The 18,033-nt window shown below is 35.8% G+C and overlaps 1 protein-coding gene across 1 annotated transcript in view; it reads right to left on the bottom strand.

Moving 5' to 3' along the window:
* The window catches only part of LOC117101735 (probable G-protein coupled receptor 158), a 24,897-nt gene that overhangs the window by 4,465 nt on the left and 2,399 nt on the right, over positions 1-18,033 (bottom strand). Inside the window, exons 2-6 of the mRNA XM_033241774.1 lie at positions 16,694-16,784; positions 10,294-10,518; positions 3,930-4,111; positions 992-1,230; positions 291-429 (exon numbers count right to left, since the gene is read on the bottom strand). Coding sequence (XP_033097665.1) covers positions 291-429; positions 992-1,230; positions 3,930-4,111; positions 10,294-10,518; positions 16,694-16,784 — 876 coding nt within the window. The remainder of the gene's footprint in view (positions 1-290; positions 430-991; positions 1,231-3,929; positions 4,112-10,293; positions 10,519-16,693; positions 16,785-18,033) is intronic.

The following is an 18,033-nucleotide window of genomic DNA, read 5'->3' as shown; positions in this document are numbered from 1 at the left end:
ATATATATATATATATATATATATAGGCCTATATATATACCAATAGAATATTATTAATAACAATAGGATGGGATGCAAACGTGATCATGTCATATTTTTTAAGCCAACATGAATGTTCTATGCTAGTTGAAATACAAACATCCAGTTCTCTGTACTATGGTTGGATGTGGTATGATGCAGCACTTCATTCATATTTCTGAACGTGCTCGTTTAAGGTTATTATGCTCAACTGCGAGGTGAGCCCCGCGTACGAATGTCACTTTGGTTTATACAAGTGATCTGTATCTTACCTTATTATGTATAAAATGAGCGACACGAACGCCTCATCAAATATAGCTAGGGTTACGTATTTGATCTCATTAAATTCCGAGGGCGCACTCCGTACAAGGTAACACAAGTACAATCCAAACATTAGGAACGCAAATTCAACTAAATAGAGAAGATTTTATTGCAGTCAGTAATACATTACTTCGTGGCTTGTTGCAAAGTTCAATTTCAAAAATAGCATACATTGTTCAATTAGAGAATACATAAATAGTTCAAAATAATAAAATGATGCCATACATATTTTTGTTATCTGTCTAAAAAAAGTTGCCTCCTTCGTATATGGCCTAGCATCTCAGATGGTAGAGCAACGAAACAATAGTTTTATCGGGTAAAAAGTTCGAATCCTGATCATGTTTGGTAGGACTCAAGGGCTAGGCTGTTGAGTTATAAGTAAAAATGTTTGGTTAATTTTTTAATAAATATCGACAATAAAATGTCCACATTATTACCCCAATAAGTACACAGTCATCAACCAGGGGAAACGTGGGGGTGGGGATAACAATTTCAGAATAGGTGAGTATCGTTAATTTCAATACATAATATTGATATGCATTGAAATTTTAATTTAGTAGCAAAACGGGGGGGGGGGGGGGGCCGTTCCCCCTATTGGATTTGCCTGATTACTGTGCAATATGAATGTTCATCAATTTGTTGTTAAACTCACTGATCCCTAATACACTGTCCCACCATTCAACGTCACAGGTTCTGAATTGCCTCCCGTCAGTGGTGCTTCCATTTACCACCATTTGGTAACCACAATATTTGGTATCCTCCATCGTTGAGACGGTCCACACTGCTAGATACCCCGACATCACAAATATGATGACGAGAATCCACTTGATAAGATCTCTATCTCGCACTAGGACTCGAGAAGCTGATCTTGTTTGGAAGATGGCCAGCTTTCTGGGGAAAAAAATATTTCCCCAGAACACGGTCACTCAAAATATATTTCTTCCTTCTTCCTATATCTTAATTAATTACTTTATTTTAATATTCTGATATTACACAATAATTATAATAAGTTATTATTCAAATCATGAATTTCTTGCATTATAAAAGATTTCATATTTATGCAATATATGAAATTTAAATATGCATAAACTATAGTAATAGATAGGGGCCTAAGATTAATGTAGTATGGACGTAGTAGTTCTTATGTGAGCATATTCAATTGAATTATAAATATATAGTCAACTAATAAATAAGATTAATTTAAACGTGGACAATGGGGCAGCTGACTCTCAATGAGTTATAGTAAAATTTGCTTATGCTGCCCCTGACCATAATTTTTGTTGTACTGTACCTTTTGTAAATGTGTATTGGTCGAATAAATAAATGAAATGAAATAAGTAATCATTTCATTAATTAGCTTCATCTGGTTGCTTAATATTATTGTAGAATGTTTTGAACGTTAATAAAACAAACGCAATATGATGTTAACCAAATCAATTTTACATAGCCGGAGTTATGTTTGATCCATGCTACTATGGCTAATGATAGTACACTTTCCCCTGAATGACCTGTACGAGCACCAACTCATGTAGACCAAACCGTTTCGATTTTAATCGTACGGGAAATTCACTCATGATGCATACCGGTACTGAAAATATTTCGAATTCTCGAGCAGGGGTGGCGCCCCCGTCGGGGAGAAAAAGCTCAATTCGTCGGGGAGAAAAAAAAATTATATGTATTTTCTAAATATTAGTAGACTCTAAAATCGATTAAATAAGCCTTTGAAACCCTTAAATTGTCAAAATTTTCGGGGGCTTCACCCCCGTGACCACTTTCGAAACCTTTTAATCGAAGCTCGACCACGCCCAACTTTGGTTTCGTCTGGGAAATTTGACCCCTCGTCGGGGCATCGCCCCCCCCCCCGGGTCGGGGACCTCGACCACTACATGAAATAGCACTTTTTTCACACAGTGAAAATGAATGACATTCCACTACTGAGTAATCGCTCTGCATGGTCAACATTTACAGTACAGTATATCGAAGAAAAGCGTGAAAGTACAACATGAAGAGTGCAGTCTAGTACTGCCTTTCGCCAATCTTAATTTAATATATTAGGCCAACGCACTATTAACCACAGGAATTTACTACGAATATATCATAGAAATACAATACGCCGAACATACGTTTCGCACCATAAATAGAATATCAAATACCTGTACCATCAAGAATGCATTCTCGAAATACACAGTATGCCTATTAATAAAATGACGAAAATGCAAAACTCCGAAACGACAAAAAAGGAAAAAAAAAATAACATGACAGGGTAATGCCCAATGCCGTAGCCAGCTATTGGGACAGTCCCACACAATTTTTCTATTGGGTCCACAAAGAATGGGTCCACATTTTAAAATTGGGTCCAGATTTCTCATATTTTGTGTAAAACGTGTCAACTTTTTTAAAAAATGGGCCCAGATTTCTCATATTTTGCGTAAAATGGATCAATCTTTCAGAAAATGAGTCCAGATTATTCATTTTTTTGCGTAAAGTGGGACAAGTTTTAAGAAAATGGGTCCACATTGTTGGAATTTACGCGTAAAGTGGGTTCACCTGATATTGTCCCACACTGTTTGAATCCTGGTTACGGCATTGGTAGTGCGTATGCGCTCTCGGGCGGCAGTCCGACACACCTACAGGGCCACGAAGGATCCTGACCCAAAGAAGCCCGACCCAGAGACTTTGAATACCAATCGCCGAAATAATACGAGCTAACTACAGTAATTCATTCCCTGTAAACTACCGGTACTACAATAAGGCTGTTTAATATTATTTTTAATATAACGAGACAATTCATAAAATAATCTTCCTTTATATTCGTTAATAATAAAGGTTTCAATCTTTATTTTATTTGTTGAAGCGAAATATGTCTCTAAAATCGCATGTTAAGACCATGTGGTCATGCTTTTTTTTTTGTTTGTTTGTTAATTATAATATTAAAACCTATTATAACCGGTAAAACCAACTCAATCGAAATATCGAGACATCCTCAGCCAACAACAGTTCTTTTCAGAACTATCTACGTGGTGTACCGCTATCATTAATATATGTTATTACTTTTAAGACCTCTAAAATCCTGCAATATCACTGTTGGCCAAGAGCTTTCTATGGACTCCCTACTACCAGATCCTTGGTGCTCAGTATTGACAGCACTTACCCAGTCCAGTGGCGTATGAGTACCGTATATTGCAATTAGGGGGCGGTGTTTTCCATGGGATTATATCATGTGCTGTCACATGATTTGAACACAGCACCCTGGGATTGGAGGGCAAATGTCTTAACTACCAAGCTATAGCTCCACTACATGGTGGTGATGATGATGATGATGATGATGATGATGATGATGCTGATGCTGATGATGACGATGTTGATGATGATGACGGTGACGATGATTATGACTATGACAATTATCAGATGATAGTGATGATGATTTGAAACACCTTTTAGTACATGACTCACGTATCACTCCGAAATAGGCCCTAATGATTATTATTCTATATTAGGCAGGATTAAATTTTCTAGGTGGCTGGTCCCTTATCGTAGCACACTGAGTCCTTCTCTTCTTCCTATTTAGGGGTGGTGGGCGTTGGACTTACCTGTATACTTTAAGCACCAATGTACCGAATGTAACAGCATATCCGACTTCTCTAAGCCAACGTTGTAAGAAGCATAACTTATTTGATGGACTGTCAAAATACATAGGTATAAGCTCGGAATACAGCAAAATGGCACCAATCAGAACCACGATGATCATCCACGGACTATCGTAATTTAGGACCTGAAATCATTATTGATTATATAATTATTACGTACTACTATTGCACAGTTCTAAGAAGATGTGTTATGCACACACACACACACACACACACATATATATATATATATATGTTTATATTATTCATATAGGCCTAGCATAAATCGTGGTACAATATAGAAAAACTCTAAACCGTCTTGCGTTTATATACATTAATAACATTACTCAAATAGTATAATGATGATATCATCGTAACTGCGTAGCCATTTAGCCAACAGTTCCTTTTTCAGTTGTATGAAAAATTTGTCTGACGAGATTCGAACATGCAGCCTCTCGCTATCAAGGGGAGAGTCATTCCGTCAGACCACATAGACTTTACGCTTACACGTAGTGGAACTATGATTGAGCTAGAAACTAACGTGTAGGTTGCGGTTAGCAAATCAGTCAGGGATTTCAACCCGGGACACATTTTGCTGTCTATGCAGACGCCCAGTAAGCAACTCGGGTTTCTTCGTAAGTTCAAATCCGACTAGAATCAACTGACTGTTTTCACTCGTGCATATGCGTGGAACGACTCTAGTTTTTGATGCATTTCATAACAAGTTCAATATGATAGACCCTCTTCCTAAGCATTTTATGACAAGACGGGATCTCTAAAAGGATGGCGGGGATGACAAAAATTCATATTTCGAGAAGGGGGTAATTTTTTAACGAGGAAAATACAAAATGTCACTTTTTTTCAGCGAGTGGGATAAAATCATGATAGCTTATCCGATGATCCAAATTTTTCCACCACAGAATTTCTGAACTTATAACTACTAGGAAATGTCTATAGCTTTAACGTAGCATTGTGGGCGTGTTGCTTGTTGTAGGGGCATGCTTGTGTTGTATTGAATAAATAAGTCGCCGTCATAATTGAATCAAACGATTAAGCGAGGAGAGCACGGTAACTTTGGCCTCTATGAGCTATAGGCGTTAGTAATGATGTTCAATGATACAACCATTTTCAACTGACCACTTCTACGAATGAAATTGAATCTTAAAAGTCATCCTTGGTGGACTTCCATCGGAGATTTGTGATAATATTGCGCTAATGCCGGGTATTGCTATCAGGTACGCGTATATTCTACCCGCTGTCATTAGGCTGTGACGTTACCTAGTGTAATTCATTAGTTTGAAAGGATTCTGTTACTCGTCTCACTAATTCACACAATCTCGTAAGGAGCTCGTAATCGGTAGCTCATTTTAGAGTAACGTCGTTGAAATCCAGTTCACCATGGTCTTTTTGTCGAGACAAATTGCATCTTTATTCGCCCTAACGACGTATAGATATCATTTATTAAGAGTGACCGTCCCGTAAAGCTGACGTCACACGTAATTCCAAACATTCATCCCTTTGTGCCTGTTAAATACAAACACCCTGAGCTCTATATTGTTGATTGGCTGTGATGCAAAGCGTAACCACATTTGCGACTATACGCACTATTCTGACCAATTATAATTGCCAGTATGACGTCAGTACACAAGCTAGATAGACTTGTCAAAACTGAAGATAATTCTGTTTACTCCTACATGTGTATCTCGAATTATACATCCATGCTGGTGTAATCTTTTGTTACTATTTTTAAGTATTTAGATACTTCTCTGTATAAACAAACAATGCGGATCGCCTGCATGTGTCTCTACCCAGCCCTTAAAAGTCACGAACGACCATAAACTATTCAATGATGTCTGTACAGATGTTTCTAAACCTTTAAATAATGAAAGAATTTATGCTCATCGTTAAACATTGCATGCTAGGCCTCCCTTAATTCCCGAGGTTCGAGAGCGTCGCGATAGTTGTGGGGAGGGGGGGCAGCGGCCTCTTTTAGGGCTATATGTTGGTTAAGGAAACCCAGAGTGCCTCCCTGTATTCTCAACGTGTGAAAGGTAGAGGTTCGAGAGCGTCGCGATAGTTGTGGGGGAGCGGCCTCTTTTATGTGTTGGTTAAGGAAACCCAGAGTGACGCGATCTCGGCTCGATCTCGTGTCCTCGAAGGTCGACATTCCACATTAGTGTTCGCCAAAAAAAAAAAAAAAAAAAAAAATGAAAAAATGAAGTGTGTTCAAATTATCTACGACGTACCTGATATGAAAGTTAGAATGTCAATGCATGAATCTATAATTAATAATCCAAATTAGGCCCGTCATGGTGTCTGTACAGATGTTTCTAAACCTTTAAATAATGAAGGAATTTATGCTCATCGTAAAACATTGCATGCTATGCCTCCCTGTATTCTCAACGTTGTGAAAGGTAGAGGTTCGAGAGCGTCGCGATAGTTGTGGAGGGAGGGGGCAGCGGTCTCTTTTATATGTTGGTTAAGGAAACCCAGAGTGACGCGATCTCGTGTCCTCGTAAGGTCGGCTTTCCACATTAGTGTTCGCCAAAAAAAAAAATGAAAATGAAGTGTGGTTAAATTATCTACGACGTAGCTGATATGGAAGTTAAAATGTCAATGCATGAATCCATAATTATCCAAATCAGGCCCGTCATTTGCTTAACATTTAAAACACTCTAGTTAGTATGTGAATGCAATTTACTATTCGGAGGGTTTAAAGGTCCTGCCACTATCAAAGCAGGCTCCATCATTGCATATTCTCATACACTCTATAGAATGTACCTCGAGATGCCAAATTAAAGCCTAGAAGCATAAGGGTTTTATTACATTAATACCTCTTTGGACACAGGTCTAGTAATAACAGACAATAAACCTCCCTAATAAAAACGAAACGTGAAGATGACATTGTATTGTTCTAAGGTTAATATGGATAAGCATGTATCCTGTCTCTTATACACATCTAGATGTGTATAACAAACAAGTATTATCGATGTCAGGTTTCGTGATGTTCATTATGTTGTAGCATCATTATGTTATAGCAAACGCAATGCCAGATTTGTTTGTCGCAATCTCCACAAAATATTTATTTTAGCTACTACACCTCAGTATATAGGCTATACAAACCTAGGCCTATATATGTGTTGGATTTATCGTGCACAGTGCGTTTACAGATTGTTTGTTGAGAGTATAAGCAGTGAACAGTGAAAGTATAAGGAAGGTCGATCGTAGACCTAGGCCTATTTGGATTTGTTGGCTATTCTTGTAAATTATGCTTAGTGATATAGTAGGTTCCAAGATGAAGGAAATGTGACAGAATTGATGGATAACGGGAAAACTTGGCAAAGAAAATAGCAAACTGAAGAAACAGCCGCTTTTGAAACAGTAGCCATGTTACTAAGTCGAATTAGCTTCAAAGTAATAATGATATTATTAAGTTCACTGTCCACACACAGGAAAAGAAAACATTGATGCGAACTACCCAGGTAACTTTCCGTGGAGTATTGCCTGAAAATTTAATAAAATATGTCTTAAGATGCTGAGGCTTCCACTATAATGGAAACAGTTGAATAATTCATAGAAAAGGAAAAATAGAGAAGTCAGGGCTTATATACTCAACATATATTTAGGCCTACACGTCATCCAGCAAAATGACATTTGCTAATTTGTTTTGCTAGACAACTAAGATATCATTCTCATATTTTCTACTGCACGTCTTCGTAAAATGGAGAGCATATAAATCATAAATTATCCTTAGTAAAGCAAATGTCGTTCCTCCTTATATTTTGTTTGTATTACGATTCAAACCAAAGACGTAGCATCCTACGTTTTTGAAATTTTTGGATCAACACCCTTTGATAGCGCCAGCTTGTTACTCATAAACCATGTCTAATGCTTCGTTCACACCATCTTCACAATCAATCCGATTACTGACAGGCCTACATATTTTAGAGTACACAGTATATGCATATATCTTCATGTTTCATTACTTTACAATTACAAAAAATCATACTATTAAATTATTAAAATTGTCATTAATACAAAATTAACATCTAATTTAATTTTTAAAGTGGGAAAGTCAAATGACAACACTCGTCTGTGGTATTAATTGACCTCTAGATAGATAGACGTGGAAGTTAGTACAAATATTATTGCACTGGAATCGCCCGTTACTATACTTAGCTAACAGTTTGAACATGAATCTAGTCTCCAGTAGAGATATTATTTGTATACTAATACTAATATATGGGGCGACTATGTGGACCAAAGTCGCCAATTTAAAATATATCACTGTTCCTTTCTTCCTTCTTTCCTACCCACTATAGAATTCAGACAAACAGTCGACTAAACTTACAGTGATAGACACTGTTATGTGTGCTGAAAGGGGAAAATTCACGCGTGGAGGAAGGAACGGGTCCCTGTTCAGACACGCGTTTGTGGGAAAACACGTGCGTGTGGGACATGCGCGTGTTCCTGGCCATATTCTGGTCGGGCAGTTGTTAATTTGACAAGGTCCATTTCAGCATTGATCTTGTTATTTCAGTCCAGTTAATCAAGGGCGGATCCAGGGGCATGAGGCTAGAATCCCCATGGCACGATTCGTAGCTTACAGGGAGTTTGGCCTGTCCGACAAAGACGGTTGGAGGGTTTAAAGGTCCTGCCACTATCAAAGCAGGCTCCATCATTGCATATTCTCATACACTCTATAGAATGTACCTCGAGATGCCAAATTAAAGCCTAGAAGCATAAGGGTTTTATTACATTAATACCTCTTTGGACACAGGTCTAGTAATAACAGACAATAAACCTCCCTAATAAAAACGAAACGTGAAGATGACATTGTATTGTTCTAAGGTTAATATGGATAAGCATGTATCCACTCTGTAGTATATATCATTTTAAGGATGGTGTCATGCGCAAGTTGTGATTTGATTTTTCAGATTCGAACAGCTGTGTGAACTTTCCTCATTTGCGCGGGAGGCAATTATTACTCGAGTACGCATTATAACACTAAGTTGGTCTATATGTATGTTTAAATTAAATTATTCTAAACAGAACGTCCTGGATGCTACCTCATTAACACCCAACCGAAATATATTACATCATCACGTTCTTGCTGCTATCTATCAACTCTCGATTCGAAGATATGAATCTACATTTCAATATGCGTTCGAATTTTGGAGAACGAATAAATATATGACGTCATATTTGACCTTTGCATTGATCACATATAACTGACAACCGCGTTTTTTGTGACTATTAACCTACTAAAATAAAATCTACAGCCAACAAATTGTATACGGTACTGTTTATATAAATATTGCTAAAGAAATGCAAGCCTACCGGTAATCGAAATAAAATATCTCACATGGTGTATAATAACAATATTATTATTAATAAGAGAATAATAATAATAATATAATATCATCATCATTATCATCATCATCATTATTACTATATGTTGTGTTCCGTCTCAGGAAAATTAATTGGCGTGTTAATATAAAATATTGTTTAATTATTATAAAATATACAATAAAATATGATAATATTAACAATAATAATCAATAAAAGTAGTCAATATATACGAATATATATTTATTTATTACTATAAGCATATTGTAATTATGCATGCCTTCTTAATATAATTATTTATTACGCCTATTATTATCCTTATCATTTACGTTTTGTACAATGTTTTGTATCATAAAAATAGGTAAGCCAGAAGTACAATGAATACTAGTAAAAAAAATGTACCGGTATTGTCTAGGATTGCAATTTCATAATCATATGTTGTTTATGCGAAGGCTTAAGTAAGAAGAGCCACTTTACATGTTCTCAAGAATGCACATATAATAACCTTGTACGTCGGAGCTTTGTTTTTCCGTATTACGAAATTAAATTGATTCTTTTTTTTTTCTTCCTGCAAATCTATTCATAAATTAAAATAATTACTGAATAAAAACCATACACTCGCAACAACGCACATCGTTAAGCATTATCGTACATAACACGCTCTATATTAAGTTCATTTCTAAAGCTCTGTTCAGACAATCAGATTTTACTTGACAAAAAGACTGTTGTATGCCCATATATAGTCATGATGTGCCTATATATAGTCATGATGTGCCTATATATGGTTATGTTCGGCACGTTAATTGGTTTGGCAAATAAGATTTGATAGTCTGGATAGGGCTTTAATCGATCCACTCACGCGCGCGAGCACACACACACACACCACACATAGTGCACACACTCTTTTCCAACCAGGGATATTATATAACTCTATGCTTCCAACGCAATACACCTGTAACATTTTCATGTTTTTCTTTACCTTTAACCTTCTGAATCGTCGAACCATTATGATGAGAATCAGTACATACGCAACGCATAACATTTGTAAGGCAAGTAAGCATGTTCTGAACTCCATTCGGTTCTCGACAACACGGCATCTTGACTCTACTGAATTATTCGTGTCCACTGTCAGATTTTCTCCACTTAAGTTACACTTACACATGTATGACCCCAGTATAAACCCGTTGCCTGGTATGAAGACACACTATGGGATGAATAAAGATACAATTACCGAACATAATATGGTCATAAAAGCTCCGCGCGCATTCAACAAGAAAAAAGTGCTTACGGCGGCGCTGCGCAGATAAATTCTGTTTGACAAACAAGAGTGGGCATTACGCTTACGGTACGAAAATGATCAACGGCACTTTGCAGAAAGAGTTATTGTACTATTAATAGCGATAGTTATGTAATAGTTAATAATGTCACGTCCACACTAGTAATACTATTTATATAAAAATGACCTTAATAACAAAAAAATATTATGAGCGAAATGGAAAATACATTTATGCAAAAGCAACTGAACAAAAACATGTGAGGAAAACAGAAATGTTCCGAACATACGTTTATGATATATTATTATATGCCCTGCCCAGCCTAATTACTGGTAATATACTGAAATTCATATATTATGTGTTTCATTGCAACGTAGCCTAATTTACCGCCATGCTACCTGCAAGCATGGCTCCAAATTAATTGAATGATAAATGTTTTTTATACATAAAACCTGAGAAACTGCATAGTCTACATTACAGATAGCTAGGTGCTACCGGTTCTCAACCATCTGACGGCTGAGTTTAAAACTATCATATCGTAGCGACCTGACCATTGGGAAGTCAGAACGGTATATAAAAATGTATTAAAGTTTTTGGCGAAAGAAATTTACACCGTTACATAACTGGCCGGTTTGCACGTAAAGTTGTTTCCTACAATGTAATATTTTCTTTTGTCATTAATCTTATGTCACATTTTTAATTAATTCATTTTACTGAATTGTGGTGGAAATAATTCATCGCAGCTGCATGTTTTGCATTCTTCCTAAAGTCAATCGAAAAGCTCGTCCATTTCAAAGGGTAATTACACAACTTGATAAATACTGTATATTAGAAATAATTACTTAAACAGCTGTCTCTTATACACATCTAGATGTGTATAAGAGACAGTCTGTGTAGTGCTGGCCAATACAATGGATAGTTTATTTTACTAGTCTCTGCAATTAACACCCTTGGTTCTTTATTATTGTAGATACTCAGTATGCATAGATAAATAGACCAATCATTTTACAGTTTTATAAGTATTTCTCATTTGCTCTCTGTCACCTTTATTCTTTTTTGATAAGACAGCCTATGTTATATTGATTCATGATGATATATATATATATATATATATATATATATATATAGGCCTAAATATACTTAGACAGCAGAATGTCACGGGTTCGAATCCCAGTTAGGCCCATTTTTGTCGCACTCGCAGATTCCTCTTCTGCCTCTTCTTAAATTCATATATACGTGTAAGGCAATGCCGGAGGACGATTTGGAGTTTGACTCTTCGCGTGTTACATATTTATATAATTATTATATATTGTATGTATATTATGTATAGGCCTATATATATATACAAACAATATAAAATAATAAGCAATTGTTTAATTTTAAAGATAATTAGATTTACTTAGACGATTTTGTCTTACCAGAGTGGCGTAAGAAAGAGCATTGAGGCCCCAGGCTAAGGTTTATTCGGGACACACAACCATGGGGAGGGATCCGGGTAGAGCCCATTGAGGTACGGGTAAACGTCTCGCCCGCTTCGGTGTAGATATTAGGGCGTGTTTTGGTTAATTGTTTACGTTCTTCTCATTACACGACCCTGCTCAGCCGATGTGAGAAACATGATGAATATCCCGGGCCACCTAAGTTCTGGGGTCTCTGGATTTAGTTTAACCAATGAGAACTCATCGCCACTGAATTATTACCAACGTCCTGTCCTGACATTGGCTGAGATTTACCTGAATTTACAAGAGACAAGAAATACGATATCAAGTTACATTATTAACTCGGTTAAGTAAGACAAAATCGACTTTTCTGGTAATACTATTAACACACCACTGCAATATTGTGCAAGCTACCTGATACTTGTAACAAGCTAGACTGATGTCATTATTCTAACTGGTCGAAAAGAAGAGCTCTGGTGAGGGTCAGGGCTGAAGGGGGTTGTGTGGTATATCAGAGGGGCTTGCTCGCATAGTGTTTCTATCGAACACTGAAACTTGGCTACACGGATTTGATATTCAGTTGCGCTCCACCCCGTAGTGTTATGGAACTTGTAAATTTCAGGTTACGTGCCTTTTAAGAACCAGTAGCGTATCTACGCAGGGAATTTACGCAACACTCGTCCCCCCCCCCCTCAATCCCCGTTCTCTTCAACTAACAATTTTCGAAGGGAAAAACTTAGTTCAATTAGTTAAAAATCGATTAATATCACCTTATTTTGTCAGGTAGCGCCTCTTATAATAATCATCGAACCTTCCCCATCTCCCCACCCCCCACAATTCCAATACTGTAGTCCTAGATACGTGCCACTGATTAGAACGAATGGAAGTAGGCAGTTTTCTATCTTCAATGGCAAAAACAATTTGTAAAAACACTGGTATATAGTAGGCGGATATTTGGAACAGAAATATTAAAACCCGTCGTAAAATTAGTCTTTGGATAGTGTTCTTTGTTATTAAAATAAATAAATCCTCAGTCATTTAAAGTTTAATAGATCATTTTAATTAATTCATTTTACTGAATTGTGGTGGAAATAATTCATCGCAGCTGCATGTTTTGCATTCTTCCTAAAGTCAATCGAAAAGCTCGTCCATTTCAAAGGGTAATTACACAACTTGATAAATACTGTATATTAGAAATAATTACTTAAACAGTGGGCCTACACATATTATTGAATCTATACAATGTGTAAAAGCAGGCCATGCTCAACGTTCAAAACAATTTTGGTTGGTAAATATGTTAAGGCGGTTCTTAAAACAGTTGGTAATAGGCCTATTCCAAAAGACGGTTATTTATGTAAGTCACAACAAATTAATAAATATATCTTCATAGTCTTGACTGACAGGACATTACATATTATGTTCTGTTTGTCGTGAATTGAAAAAAAAATCGAAAAATCATTTCCATATTTGAAATGCATAATTTGTTATTAATTATTTCCAATTAAAAAATTTGCATACCGTATATATCTAATAGGCCTATAATCTGTATATATACTGTATGTTTATATAACTATATGGATATATATAGATCTATATACAATTTCATTATCATCTGAAATACTAATATCTATTGAAATAGATAATATAATCCTGATGAAATGAACTAAATTTAGCAGATTTGAACTTCAACCCGACCCGAAATCATCAAGCAAGGATCAAGTTATTATTTAATTTAAATCGTATTATTGCAATCATTTGCTTAATTTTTTAATTAATTAGCGCTTTATCCGAAAGAATGGCGTTATATAGATAGGCTAAAATGTAGAAATAGAAACTAATTAAAACATATTTCCACAGTCGTTTTCGTCAATCACAAGATTAATGCATATTTTGTTCTTAATAAATAATATTATTTATATATTATTATTTAATTCGTAGTTATAATCACTATAAAACAAGTCCACTTATAAGCCTAATATTGGCATCGACTTCATATACAGCATCGTGTAGTTCATTTCCATTTCCTAATTGGACAAGAATTAACGTTTTAAAGAAACACATAAAATATCTAGACAATCATACCATAGTGGGTTTTTTTTATATTTTTTATTTTTTTTTATAGAGAACTCAATACGTTTATATTTCATGTCGATTTGACAGAAAACGATTACAACAAAGGCAATTAGGACTGGCTCCTCTTCGACCAGGCTAGAAAAATTACTATTTGATGTAAATTAGCACACAGGAACACAACTGTTGGTGTACAGATCCCATAGATTAGGCTTACTTGGCAGGGATTATGATAACGTGTCCTTATTACTATGGTGCGTCAACTTATCTCGATGCTAACACATCGTACCTAGGCTTACATATTATTATTTTAGACTTGCTCCACTGTACTCTCTTTTTCTGAACGCGTTAAACTTATCAATTGTTAGACTCTTTCTTCTGTTGTGCCAACTATAATCTTGCTCACTGCGTAACGTTCGTCTGCATAATTATCATTCACTAAGTCTAGGCTACTTATACTGCGTCAACATATCGTCATCATTTTTGCGTAACGCGTCTTTATTTGTTCTTATTCTGCGTCAACATTTATATCGTGGTCTGTCTGCGTAAAGGCCGCTTTATACTTGCAAACGATAACGATAACGATAAAAAGCTAAAATCAATTGTTCATATAGAAAATAAAAGAAATGGAGAAGTTTTTACACCAGGACGATTCGATAACGATTTATCGTGTATACGATAACAAAATATTTTGACAAATCAAATCAGATGACGTCATATCATTGAAAAACGATAAAATCGTTGCTGCGATACTACTATTTTAATTTTTTTTTCCATGATTTTGACGTCCTCTGATTTGATTTGTCAAAATATTTTGTTATCGCATAATCGATAACGATTCTCCACATCTTTGCTGCGTCAAAAAGGTTATCGTCATTCCTGCGTAACCTGTCATCATTACCATTTTTTTTTCTTAATGTAATTCTTATAATTGTTTTTATTGGAAATAATATATTTCAATATTCACCATACAATATACAGTACCAATGGATCCTCCAATACTGCTACAAGACGGCTTAGAGAAGAAGATAGTGTATCACATTGATCTATGTTTAATGTGTCAATGAAATACGCCGTCTTCTTAAGAATTTAAAACGACGAGACAGGATCTCTGAAGAGCTACATTTTAATGTTACACGTAAACAGATAAACTCTAAACAGTCTTACAGTAATGCTTTAAGAAGACCTACTGAAGACATTTACGGTACTTCTAGATGTGTATAAGAATATAGGAAACGAATACCATGTATAGACTTCAGAAACACTTTATTGGAGAAAACCAATATTTCGACCTATCCTATCAGGGTACATGAAAATACTAGCAAAAAGTGGACACACATAACCACTGTAGTGGGAGGAGTTAAAAAATAAACAATGCGGATTGAGAACCACCTTACGCTCAATCCGAGCAAGTGAAGCTCATGCAGATTTGCTTCATGAGAGAACCCTTAACCCACCCCGCCTTCATATCGGTGGGACTGAACTCGGTGCGGTTCACGAGATCAGGATTGTGGGAGTGATCGTACAATCCAATCTTGGCTGGCAGTCCCACGTTAATAATATTATATCAAAGTGTAGTCTGAGGTTATATATGCTATCTCGCCTCAAACGTTTTGGACTCCCAATTGAAGACTTAGTTTCTGTATATACTGGTTATGTTCGCCCTATTAGTGAGTATGCAGCTCCGGTGTGGCATGGTAGCATTACAAAAGATCAATCATATCAAATTAAACGCATCCAAAAGAGAGCATGCCGGATTATTATTGGTGCGGATTATGTATCATATACGGAAACACTTCAGCAATTGGAACTCCAAACGATGGCCGATAGACGAATCCATCTTTGTGTTCAATTTGGACTGAAATATTTAAAATCTCAGAGATACGCAAAATGGTTCCCAATAAACAAAAGTAACCATAATATGACCCTACGAAACTGTAATACATATCAAATCCAAAAATATAAAACTAATGGGAACAGTCCAATTCCTTTTTTCATCCACTGCCTTAACGAGAGATGCTGAGAATTAGATTGCTAGAAAATACGCGTTAAATTGATATTGCCTATATAACATTGGCAAGTTTATTTTTATTGAGGCTGGTCCATATCTTATATTTATAAACATGATGCCTATTTTATATACTTTGTATTTGAATATGTATTAATTTTAAATAATAATTTAAATAGAATATGTGATAGGTCTCACAGTACACTGGAAGCAATGCAATTTTTATCATCTACTCTACAATACTCATTATTCACAGTGCAAATATAATGCTAAAATTTATACCAATATCACAATTTATATTTTTTTCCTGGGTACAATACAATAGGCCTATTCAAGGTTGCTCCAGAAATCTATAAGCATTAAGTCGATCATTACTAGTAGTTTGCTCAGCGTTTCCTCCGTCGAATTAACGATTTTACGAAATTTTAGATACTAAGATTATGCTAGAAAATTGTTAATGGCGTTATTCACAGCATTTCGTGTCCCAGAAGACCGATCTGCTTAATGGGAACTCGATAGCAGGTATTGCTCATGGCTAGCTTGCATATTCATCTCATTCGCTGTAAATTCGGCATGGCTACTATTTACATCAACGTCACAGCAGTGCACAGTCGTTAATTTGATCAAACTCAAACAGAAGGCTACATTTACAGGCACTTCGGAGAGACTCCAGCTTCCTCTGTTCAAATCAAAAAGTTAGCTGTTCATGCAAACATTAAGCGCCTCATTCAAAGATCTGTCGTATTTTTGGCTTGGGCAAAATAAAATCTACCGTATTTATTCTGCTGAACTGTGATTGGTTGTCTTGCACGAGAGATCGATGAATGAGTATGACGTAGTCTTCTAATTAAACGTTGACGACTCTCATGAGATCCGCTAACAGAAATATGCGCACATTAGGATATTAAATATTCGATATTTCTAGATTATATATTCTGATGTGTTATTTTTTTCCCCGCGTAGAATATTGATCGTCTGTCAGCCTTGGTCATACATGAATATCGTCTAATTGTTCTTGTTTTTCGAACAGGCTCGATTAAAATGGTTTTCTCATAAGCCGAGGTCACGATGAATTTCGTCTTCTGTTCACATTCATTCGTCTTGCATACTGAAAATGAAACATCCTGTATCTCTACATTTGATTTTAGCAACTAAATTCATCTCACACTCGCGTGTTGCTAAATTGCACTCGTCAAAATAACTTTACTCGTGAGAGAGTCAATAAATATAAAATTTATCATTCATAAATGAGTGACTTCATTCATATAGTGTCTTGATTTATTTCTCCATTTATAGACGCACCACCTGGATTTTCAAACCGGGCTTATTATAAATAAGTGACTGGGAAACTATTAATATTTTGATATCCATCACTTTGTATTTAATCAATGTAAGCCTAACATTATTTCAAATAGAACACTGTACTAACGCTCATTCAATTATGTCATAAATTAGCTGCAAAGAAAAGATTTCTCGAACACAGAGTGTATTTCTAAGGCCGTGGAATTATTTAGTAAGCTCAAGTGTGCGCCTTGAGAAATCGAATGTTCTTTCAAGCGCATTCCTCAATAAGCGCTCTACTTACACAGTAGGCCCAAGTTGATGTACATTATTATTGTAAATTTGCATATTAATTGGAGATTTCTTTATAACGCTTACATCTGTCTATCAACATTATGTTAAAACCTTAGCTGAATTAGCTAGCTAAATTACCGTATGCCGAGATTATGGAGATGCCATAGAATCAGAACAGGTAGTGAATAATTTGTGTATTGTATTTTAAAATCTACGTCCAGACATTACCTTCTATCTATCGTACACAAACACGAATTCTATATGGCTTATTAGGCATATATATATATACTGTCTCTTATACACATCTAGATGTGTATAAGAGACAGGTCCAATTCCTTTTTTCATCCACTGCC

Source organism: Anneissia japonica, unplaced genomic scaffold, assembly GCF_011630105.1.
Source record: "Anneissia japonica isolate Jap-2015-1 unplaced genomic scaffold, ASM1163010v1 scaffold287938_len408866_cov212, whole genome shotgun sequence".
Taxonomy (NCBI): domain Eukaryota; kingdom Metazoa; phylum Echinodermata; class Crinoidea; order Comatulida; family Comatulidae; genus Anneissia; species Anneissia japonica.
Note: the sequence above shows the minus strand (reverse complement) of the source record. Positions and strands in the feature narration are given on the sequence as shown.